General features: G+C 35.2%; 1 protein-coding gene across 1 annotated transcript in view; it reads left to right on the top strand.

Moving 5' to 3' along the window:
• The window catches only part of LOC127861935 (tRNA selenocysteine 1-associated protein 1-like), a 31,286-nt gene extending 25,087 nt beyond the window's left edge, over positions 1-6,199 (top strand). Inside the window, exon 13 of the mRNA XM_052400676.1 lies at positions 5,068-6,199. Within this exon, the coding sequence (XP_052256636.1) occupies positions 5,068-5,080 (13 nt within the window). The 3' untranslated portion in view covers positions 5,081-6,199. The remainder of the gene's footprint in view (positions 1-5,067) is intronic.
• The last annotated feature ends 5,905 nt before the right edge of the window (positions 6,200-12,104 follow it).

Genomic DNA, 12,104 nt, shown 5'->3' with positions numbered 1-12,104 from the left:
AATAGTTTTACACTCAATAAAAAATCATCAGAGTAGGCGTATGTTCAGGATATAAATGGTTTGTTTATCATTTACATGTTTTTCTAAACAAAGAATTATATATTTGTATTTGCTAACTGCAACGCTAGAATTGACTTTCAAGTGGTTTAACCAATTCATTTTAACCCATTTATGCCTAGTGGACTCTCCCATCCTTTTAAATTGGATCAATTTATTTCCAAAATTAGAGATGTCTAGTATATTTATTTCTATATTTAGAATTTTTATGTCCCCCACTATAGTAGTGGGGGACATATTGTTTTTGCCCTGTCTGTTGGTCTGTCTGTCTGTCTGTTTGCGCCAACTTTAACATTTTGCAATAACTTTTGCTAGATTGAAGATAGCAACTTCATATTTGGCATGCATGTGTATCTCATGGAGCTGCACATTTTGAGTGGTGAAAGGTCAAGGTCAAGGTCATCCTTCAAGGTCAGAGGTCAAATATATATGGCCAAAATCGCTCATTTTATGAATACTTTTGCAATATTAAAGATAGCAACTTGATATTGGGCATTCATGTGTATCTCATGGAGCTGCACATTTTGAGTGGTGAAAGGTCAAGGTCAAGGTCATCCTTCAAGGTCAGAGGTCAAATATATGTGGCCCAAATGGCTAATTTTATAAATACTTTTGCAATATTGAAGATAGCAACTTGATATTTGGCATGCATGTGCATCTCATGGAGCTGCACATTTAGAGTGGTGAAAGGTCAAGGTCAAGGTCATCCTTCAAGGTCAGAGGTCAAATATATGTGGCCCAAATCACTTATTTTATGAATACTTTTGCAATATTGAATATAGCAACTTGATATTTGGCATGCATGTGTATCTCATGGAGCTGCACATTTTGAGTGGTGAAAGGTCAAGGTCAAGGCCATCCTTCACAAGGTCACGGTCATCCTTCAAAGTCAAACGTCATATAGGGGGACATTGTGTTTCACAAACGCATCTTGTTCTTACAGAAATTCCTTTAAGCAAACAGTGCAGACCCTGATGAGACGCCGTAACATGCGGCTTCTCATCAGGGTCTACGCTGTTTGCCAAGGCCTTTTTTCTAGACGCTAGGCATAAATGGGCTAAGCATATCGTGTATTATTATACTTCAGTCTTAAACTCGGTTGCTTTTTCTAGCTTGAATGTCCCCTTAATCGTGTTCCGGTGATAATCTTTTAGACCTTATTTAGACGCAACAAATCAACACAAATTAGTTATAACAGCGTTTTATTGTTGTGAAGTTGTGTTACTCAATTTGAGGTCACTTGTGTGAATACCTAACCCCGACGTTTTTCGATCATTTGCTTTTACGTCATTTAATGAAGTGCAACGCCACGTTTTCGAATATTAACTTTTTTCGTTCAAATGTAGTATCGAGGTATTTAATTCTTGAAATGCTAGTATTATGTTAACGTATTGCAACCACCGAACTTGCTTTAATCAAGATTGCTTTAATCAAGGTTCACCACATGACCGAAATAATGTAAAAAACAACAACATTATTTATATTGGTCACCGCATACCAAAACGGACAGTTATCAGAGGAGATAATCACGTGACAAACAAGATGGCGACGTCCATGCCGAGACGGGAATTTTCACCGTTTTATACCCTGTATTACTTGTATTTATTGTTTTAATGCCACTCACTTTCCAGCCATATCAGCGAGAAAGCAATCAAACAGTTAAAACAAGTAATTAACGGTAAAAAAACGATGAAAAATACGTGTCCAGGCATCTTGTTTGTCGCGTGATAACCCCTCTAGTTATGATATATTTTGTTCCTCATTAATGTTTGTTATATGTGTTGTCATAACCGCGCATGTGTGGTGTGAGGGTTTCCCGCTTTGTCGTATGCGGACGTTTATGTAACATAACTCGTGCTTTTAATACGTGGAGTTAACGGATCTGGGTTGTGTGTCCTGTATCTTCTAGGGTTGGATATCGTTCAGATTGAACGGTGCAACACCGATACTGATAGTTGGTAAAGGTGCGATATTTTTTACGATACCGATACTGACTGTTATTTAATAAAATCCCGTTTATCTTTTAATCTGTAATTAATTCGTAAAGCAAAAGAGCTTACCATGTTGGAAAAAGAGAGCGCTCCTTTTGAATTATTCCCGGGTTGTCAACGAACCATATTTTACATTCATTACTTCGTTAATGACATATAATGCCAGGGAAAAAGTATTATGTTGTTGTAAATATCAAACGATATACATGTACAGTGTATAACGGCTATTAATGAAGTTATCATTCGATATTGCAACAAGACCTGGTACCGGTGTCCAACCCTAGTATTGTCTTGCATGCGAAGGTAATGTACCGTGTCCTTCATTATTATTTGTGTATGTTATATTTTTAGCTCACCTGAGCACAACGTGCTCATGGTGAGCTTATGTGATCGCCTTTTGTCCGTCGTGCGTCGTCAACATTTTGCCTTGTGAACACTCTAGAGGCCACATTTATTGTCCGATCTTCATGAAACTTTATCAGAACATTTGTCCCATTGATACCTCGACTGAGTTTGAAACTGGGTCATGATGGGTCAAAAACTAGGTCACTAGGTCAAAAAAAGAAAAACCTTGTGAACACTGTAGAAGTCACATTTGTTGCCAAATCTTCATGTCACTTTGTCAAAATGTTTGTCTAAATGATATGTTGGTTGAGTTTAAAAATGGTTCCGGTCCGTTGAAAAACATGGCCGCCAGGGGGCGGGGCAATATTCCTTATATGGCTTTAGAGAAACCTTGTGAACACTCTAGAAGTCACAAATTTTGCCTAATCATCATGAAACTTGGTGGATACATTGCTTTCATTGATATCTCGGACGAGTTCGAAAATGGTCCAGATCGGTGAAAAAAACATGGCCGCCAGGGGGCGGGGCAGTTTTCTCTATATGTATATAGTTGAAACATGTGAACACTCTAGAAGTCACATTTTTGGTCCAATCTTCATGAAATTTGGTCAGAACATGTGCTTTCTGGATATGACGGTTGAGTTCGAAAATGGTTACGTTTGCTTGATAAACATGGCTGCCAATGGGCGGGGCATTTTTCCTTATATGGCAATAGTAAAATCTTGTTAACACTCTAGAGGCCAAATTTATTGTCCGATCTTCATGAAACTTGGTCAGAAGATTCATCCCAATAATATGTTGGACGAGTTCGAAAATGATGCCGGTTGGTTGAAAAACATGGCTGCCAGAGGGCGGGGCATTTTTCCTTATATGGCTATAGTAAAACCTTGTTAACTCTCTAGAGGCCACATTTATTTTTCGATCTTCATGAAACTTGGTCAGAAAATTTGTCCCAATGATATATTGGATGAGATTGAAAATGGTAATCTTTGCCTGAAAAACATGGCTGTCAAGAGGCGGGGCATTTTTCCTTATATGGCTATATATGGCCATAGTAAAATCTTGTTAACACTCTCGTGGCCACATTTATTGTCCAATCTTCATGAAACTTGGTCAGAAGATTCATCCCAATAATATCTTGGGAGATTTAAAAATGATGCTCTTTGGTTGAAAAACATGGCCGCCAGGGGGCCGGGGCATTTTTCCTTATTTGGCTAAATTAAAACTTTGTTAACACTCTAGAGGCCACATTTATTGTCCAATCTTCATGAAATTTGGTCAGAAGATTGGTCTCAATGATATATTGGATGAGTTCGAAAATAATTATGTTTGCTTGAAAAACATTGCTTCCAAGGGGCGGTCTTCATAAAACTTGGTCAGACGAACTGTCCCAATAATATCTTGTTATCTCAGGTGAGCGACTTTGGGCCTTTCAGGCCCTTTTGTTTCTATAAATTCATGTCGCTTACAAACACGATATGTTTTTTAATTGGTATGACGCTTAAATTGTGTTTAAATTCGATTGATTTTAAATCAAATACTACCATATTTTCTAATAATTATGTGTTACAACTTTTTGCACCGATGTTAAATGGCACACGTACAATTGCTTCGGTAGTACTCGTATACAAAGCTTTTATATTAATAACAAGCTTTTTATTTTGCCAATAATACTGTATTTTCAACAAGTGTATTTATTCATATGTGCGGAATGATTTAAAATTAACAAGAATTGCACTTTATGTCAGAATATTGATAAGTGTTGTATTGCATATATGGGTTTGAACCTAACCCATTTATGCCTAGCGTCTAGAAAAAAGGCCTTGGCAAACAGCGTAGACCCAGATGAGACGCCGCATGATGCGGCGTCTCATCAGGGTCTGCGCCGTTTGCTTAAAGGACTTTTTGTAAGAAAAATTCTAAATATAGAAATAAATATACTTGACATTCTTAATTTTAGCAATAAATTGAACCAATTTAGAAGGATGGAAGAGTCCGCTAGGTATAAATGGGTAAATCACACCCATTTATTTATTCATGTACAATATGTGCGGCTGTCGTTTATTTTGTGCTGTATACATATTGCGCCAACGGTTCAAATGAAGTATAATATGTGATTGTATGTATTAAAGGGGCATTTTCACAGATTTTGGCATGTATTGGAGCTTGTAATTAAATGCTTTATATTGATAACTGTAAACATTGGACCTAAAAATCTCCAGTAAAAAAACAAGAATACAATTATAAAAGGAAAAAAAAAGTAACACTTAACTGGACTCGAACCACTGACCCCTGGAGTAAAAAGTCTCCAACTTAGATCACTCGACCATACGTGCTCATGCTATGAACGGATGTATTTTTTTAATGATATAAGCAATCCTCGTAGTTTCTCAAAATATAACAACAACATAACTTTCCAAGTTATTCAATCGTTTCGCGTTGCAACGCTTTATAATTTTTAGGTTTTCAAATCGTCAAAAGATGCATATAATGAATATTTTAGAGCATGGTATATGTTTAGTATAACTATTCACAAATATCATAACTAAAACGAAAACTTGCGAATCTGAAACAACTTTTTTAAATTTTGTCAATTTACCAAAACGTGAAAAGGCCCCTTTAAGAAAGACGGTTATGAATGTTGATGATGTCGCTAACCTATTTCGTTTTACAGGACCGTTTGGTGACATCGCAATTTAAAAGGACCATAGAATGCGCGAACTTATAGTGCGGAAGAAACTTAACTCGTTTACTCAAGGTGTAATTAGCCCACGTGATCTCAATCAACAATGCAAGCATATTGCAGCCATGTGACATTGATGAACATTATTTATCCTTGCTGAAACAAACTCCAACGACATTCTGCAAGGGCTATGTTCTCAATTTGAGGCTTTAGGAAAAAATGTTATCCCGCCGACGTTTGCGACTTTGTGATGACCAAGCTTCATGCACGAAAAAAAAACAAACATGCGCGTGACCCGTAATATGACAATGTCGCAAGTTTTCGCGTTGTAATTTTATGATTATAAAATATCTAGTCAGGACATATGTCTCGGAAATGTAGTCTGCTTTTCAGGGAAAACATGTTGCCAAACCGATATACACGATTAAATGCAACTGTTATTCAAATACATTTTTTAATTATTATTGTCCAATTTGTTTCTGAAATAATTTTACGGTGTTTTGTTAATGTTGTTGTATATTGCGTTTTTGGAAGATATTGTGTTTTGATTAAAATGGTGAAAGAATTATTTTCATATGTAAATTCTTTTTTAATGTGTTCGGAACTGATCTGGGGTGGATTGTTTTTGTTGATTTTAATGATTGTGTTCTCGAATAGGCTGTAATTAGTCGTTTTATTCAATTTTGTGTTATTTATGGTGCTACGAAAGACACTAACGGTTTTATTTTTATTTTTCTAACTATTGTGTAACAATAATGTATGCGATTACGGAAATGGATTAACTAACGCAGTGTACTTTTTATTAATGGTGTACTTATTTCATTCAGTACATCTGTTGTAACTGCATTTATTACTTGTAATTTGATGTGCTTTTTAAAGTAGCGGGTAATCTCATTTTAGGTGACAGATTTTTTTTGTGATTTTTAAATCCATGTACAATTTGTTGGCCAGATATATTTATGCAAATAAGAAACACAAGTGTTCAGGTATTTGTTATGCATTTTTGAATTTTAATTTACCTGTTAATGAATACCGGTTGTGTATTTTACAATTTTATTTTATGACAAATTATTTTTGATCTTAATAAACATGTAAATTAAAATAAAGAAAACATAAATATGAACAGGCTAAACGTTTCCCTATCATCATGTAATCTGACTGGACGATATCGTTGAACCGATTTGATTTAAACTGTACCAAACATCGCGTTTTGGGCGCTACTGAAGATGGCGTTTAAATTACAAAATATTTTAATGACAATTAAATCACCACAACACTAAGCATGATCACAGCTGAGGTCAACTCATGGTAACGCTAATTGTAAATTTTGGTTTAAGCCGTTTTAAATGCTTGCCGAACCTCATAATTAACTATATGTATCCCCCTAATGAATGCTTCACAAAAATGTGCCTTGTTTTGTCCTGTGTCAATTAGATTTTATGAAGAACAGTTTTTAATGACTTCTCATGACCAAATTTAAACTTTTGTTTCGTGCACATTCACTAAAGTAACATAAATACTCAAAATCAACGGATATTTCGTACACTATTTAAAAAAAATGAAGTTAACACACGAACAATCAGTGTTTCTTATAACAATAGCTCAAATTTCAAAGCTAGATGTTAACATAGAGTTAAAGAGATACAAAATGCTCGTTTTTATTTTTGTGTGGAGCACTTAATGTAACATAGTTCGTCGAGACACAATACAAGATAAACGTAGACAGTAAACGTTGACAAAGTCCAATTCTCTTTTCTTTACTTTTTACACACAACGCAACGTTTTCAAAATGTTCGTCAAGTTCAATTTAACACGCGAAGCCCGCAACGGGCCCAGCCCGCGAAAGTAAGCAATAATGCACCTTCTACGTTCTGCTGCTCTAGTAATACTGTTTTATTAATATAGATATAAACAAGGAAAGCTTTGATAATTGTTTCGTTTGCAATTCTGATTGGCCGTGTAAAGTCAAGTGTCTGCAACGTAGAATTGATTTAACGTGTACAATTCTGATTGGCCGTGTGTAAAGCCACGTGTCTATGACGAATGCAACGGACACATAACGAATACATACGGAATGGACCGAATGTTGACACGTAAGGTAAACAAATATTCGTGTCCGGTAATTATTGACGTTTGCTAACCCGAGGCTACTGATATGTTGATCCAGGTGGCCGCCTAACCAAGACCGCATGGAATCTGGTACAAATTTCGACTATCATATTAATCCAACAATGTCCCAAATATGCGTTTTGTGTGCGTTATGTTACATTTATTCCATCTTAATTTCTCGGAACGATATCTGTTCATACGACACACGAACACTAACTTGGTACATGAACATGTATTTAATATATTTTTCCGCAAAAAAACTAAAAGAGCATTTTTTATCTCTTAATCTTTGTTACCAGACCACATTTAGCTTTGAAAGTTTGGCTATTGCTATAAGGAACATTGATTTTATGTGTAAATTTTTTTTTTTAAATATTGATTAAAATATTCGTTGATTTTGAGGGTTTATGGGCGTTTAACATGCAACGATTTACGCAAGACTGCAATATTTATAACATGGATAAAATGTTGACATAATTCTCTATAATGATCCTCTCGCACATGCGCCTATATTCTTACGCCTTCGATTCTTGTCACACAATGTCTTCCAGTTGAACTCTGCAGATCGTGTTTTCTCCTGTGCTGTGCATTCTAACGTAAGTTTGTTTATAAAATATGCATTTATTGAAATGCATAGGTTTATCGTTTATGAGTATGAAAGATACACGTCTGTTAACCAAATTGTAAATTATTTAACCCGCGTGCAATATTCATTTAGTATTTTAACCATTTTATTGAAAAAGACATACTCCTAAAACAAGTTGGAGAATGAATGACATGTTTGTAATCAAAGTACTGAAAGTACTGGTGTGACAATGCTTTTGAAAAGGATGGATATATAGAGGATATTTGTTGGATTCGGTGGAATATCGATTTTCCCAGAAAAACAGCGAAAAATATCGATATTTTCACTGTTATTTTTCACTGTTTAAAACAGTGAAATACCAGTTTATTTCACTAATATTTCTGTATAAATCACCGGAAAGCATAAAATAAATAAGCGTCCATTTTAGTTAATCTACATCACCGCAATTGTGTAATTTGTATTGCTTGTCATTTATCCGCAGGTCAATAGTTAATGGTTGTGGTGCAATACCGGGTAGTTTTCGTTCTTGGACACTGCACTCCCCTTCAATAGGATTTATTTACCCAAAAGTCTCATATTTGAACTTACAATTCTTTTGGGAGTTATGGTACAGACAACCAATGGATAAAACAGCAACAATATGCTAACCCATAATTTTTCGAGGAACATAATTGAGAATTCCTGTGCTAGCCCCCAATCACAGTATGTTGGGGTATAATAAGTCAAATTTTGTTTTTCTTCTCAAAAGATTGTCGTAGATTATAAGTTGAGGAATATATCATCCAAGACTACTACTTTTAGAAAGCCATTTTTTCCCAATAATTTTTATTGATAAACAAGATTTTGTAACAATCTATACTATACATAGATGGCTTTAACAGCACAATGTGGCTCACCTAAAACTGATTGTTTCCTAGTGATGTTAACTAATTTTTCGTGAAGATCTAGAAAAAATATGGCATTGTGAGTATGAACAAACTATTTACGTCTATCCGATCTAGTTGAGCCTTGTTACCGAGTTCCTACTTTTATTTATTTGAACATTCTGATCAACTGCCATGAAGATCATGTAAAAAATGTAAGTGTTAACATAGATTATAGATTTTAGTTATTGATCAAATGCATGGAAGCACATGACCCACTTTGAAACGTGACCTGTTAATCACTGAGACTAGACCTTGTGACCTAAATTTTGAATATGCTACTTTCAAGCTTGACTTTGAAATCATTTAAAAAATAATGTTTTAACCAATTTACAAGTGGATCAGAGAGAGAATGTGACCACTAAAGTATTAACAGACCTTTTCTTATATTTGACCTAGTGCCCTAATTTTTTACAAAATATGAAACCCAAAATGACATAGAGGTGACTACGTTTCATAAGAATCTGGCAAAGAGGTGACGACCAAATTTTAACATTGTAAAATGATATTTTGTTTGTTCACAATAAACTTAATAATAAAATACAACAGACAAAGAGTGATAAAAAAAACTCACCTTGTCACATCATAACAAGTGAGCAAAATAACCAAAACTATGACATCATATAATTGCTAAGTAACTTCCAATAACAATAAAATGTTACTTTTGAAACACATACAATACCTTCCCTTTCTTACTACAGGCTGTTCTAAAACAAGATAGCCCTGTATCGCTCACCCTTAACTCCTTCTATAGTGTCAAAAACTTGTGTATGCTTTGACAAAGTTGTAACCTAGCTTTAGCCTGCACATGACTAACTTGCAAATTCAGCTTTTGATTTGATTAAGATGGACATTGTAAGCAATTTTCATGAAAATCAGGAAGATAATGTGACATGTTGAAAGGTAAAGGACGTTTTCTATAATTTGACCTCATGACCTAGTTGTTGACAAACTACCATCTTTCAAACTGAAACTTTATTTCATCGAGATAACATTATGTCCAATTTTCATGAAGATCTGGAAGAAAATGTGACATCTGGAGTGTTTACTAACCTTTTCTGTGATTTGGTCTGTTGACCTAGTTTCGACCACATATGACCTACTTTCAAACTTAACCTAGAATTGACCGAAATGAACATATTCCAACATAAGACAAACACGGGCTTTTTGTAAAACATACATCCCCCCCATATGGACTGTCAGTTGTAGTGGTAGCCATTGTGTAAATACATTTTTTGTCACTGTGACCTTGACCTTTGACCTAGTGACCTGAAAATCAATAGGGATCATCTGCCAGTCATGATCAATTTACCTATGAAGTTTCATCATCCTAGGCCTAACAATTCTTGAGTTATCATCAGGAAACCTTTTTACTGTTATGAGTCACTGTGACCTTGACCTTTGACCAAATGACCTGAAAATCAGTAAGGGTTATATACCAGTCATGATCAATGAAGTTGCATGATCCTAGACGTAAGCATTCTTGAGTTATCATCCGGAACTCATTAAACTGTTTTGACACACTGTGACCTTGACCGTTGACCTAATGACATGAACATCAACAGGGGTCATATGCCAGTCATGACTCTAATGTACCTATGTAGTTTCATGATCCTTTGCCTAAGCATTCTAGTCACTTTGACCTTACCCTTTGACCTAGTGACCTGAAATTCAATAGGGTTCATCTGAAAGTCATGATCAATGTACCTATGAAGTTTCATGATCCTAGGCCTAAGCGTTCTTGAGTTATCATCCGGAAACCATCTGGTGGACGGACCGACTGACGGACTGACCGACATGTGCTAAACAATATACCCCGAACAAGCCACATAAGAAATGCAGCATAACACATTCTAAAAGTAACAGATATCTGTGCAATGATATCTTTTCTTCGAATGGTAAGATGAACAAACAAGAGAGCCTGAAAGGCCCAAAGTCGTTCACCTGAGATAACAAGATATTAATTGGACAAATATTGTGACCGAAATTCATGAAGATCGGAAAATAAATGTGGCCTCTGGAGTGTTTACAAGGTTTTACTATAGCAATATAAGGAAAAATGCCCCACCCCCTGGCAGCCATGTTTTTAATTTCAACCAATTGTAACCATTTTCGAACTGATCCAAGATATCATTGAGACTTATATTCTGGCCAAATTTTATGAAGATTGAAATATAAACGGGGGCATCCACAGAGTTAACAAGGCAAATGTTGACGGCTCACGACGGCCATAAAGCGATCACAAAAGCTCACCATGAGCACGTTGTGCGATTACACTCAACGTGTTAAAATTTTTCTCACAGGCTTTGCCATTGACCTTTATAGTATGGATGGCTTTGTTATTATTGATTGCTATCATGTACCTACAATATTGTGTGTATGTTTACAATACACAAAGCATACGATATAAATAGACAAATTGAGCTTATAATAATCTGATTACTATAGCCATGTCAATTTAGGACTTAAAAAACATTTTTTGTCCTGATTCCATGAAGACTTGAGATATTTATGCACAGAGAGTTTCAAGATATGGGATGCTCCACAAATAAAAAGTATTTTTGATCTGTTTTGTGCAGGCTCTTTTTCCATGACTGTCAAAGTGAAATTTCCATGTGAAAGGAATTTTTTTCTGAAGTACTTCATTCAGCCATTGTGTATAATGAACTGTTCTGCATATAATTTGCCATTTTGATAGGAGATGACCAGGGTGACAGAGAAAAGGGATATGCATTTGAGATCTGGTCAGGACTCCATATAAAAGTGGTTATATTTAAAAATGTTTAATTACCACATGACCATGGACTCTAGACCTCCGTGACATGACTAAGGTTCTAAATTAATCTAGTATGAACATTTGAACTATATCTTTTTAACACTAAAAAATAATATTTGATGTATAAATTTAATCTACTAATGTGTACAGATACTACTTAACATATATTTGACTGTATTGAATGTAGGAACTAGTTAAAGGGGCCTTTTCACAGATTTTGGCATTTTTTAAACTTATTCATTAAATGCTTTATATTGATAAATGTAGACATTTGATCTTTAAAGCTCCAGTAAAAAATCAAGAACAAAATTAAAAAAAGGAAAAGAACATTGGCCGGAGCAGGTTTCGAACCAGTGACCCCTGGAGTCCTGCCAGAGTCCTGAAGTAAAAACGCTTTAACCTACTGAGCTATTCCGCCGAGTACACAACCTTGACGTATTTTATACCTTATATAAGCAATCTTCGTAGTTATACAAAATTTAACGACAAAAACAGAACTCTCCAAATTATTCAATCGTTTCGCGTTGCAACGCTTTATAATTTTTAGGTTTTATAATCGTCAAAAGATGCATATAATGGCTATATTAGAGCATGGTAAATGTTCAGTATTACTGTTTCCTCACAAATATCATAA

This window comes from Dreissena polymorpha, chromosome 16, assembly GCF_020536995.1.
Source record: "Dreissena polymorpha isolate Duluth1 chromosome 16, UMN_Dpol_1.0, whole genome shotgun sequence".
Taxonomy (NCBI): Eukaryota; Metazoa; Mollusca; class Bivalvia; order Myida; family Dreissenidae; genus Dreissena; species Dreissena polymorpha.
Note: the sequence above shows the minus strand (reverse complement) of the source record. Positions and strands in the feature narration are given on the sequence as shown.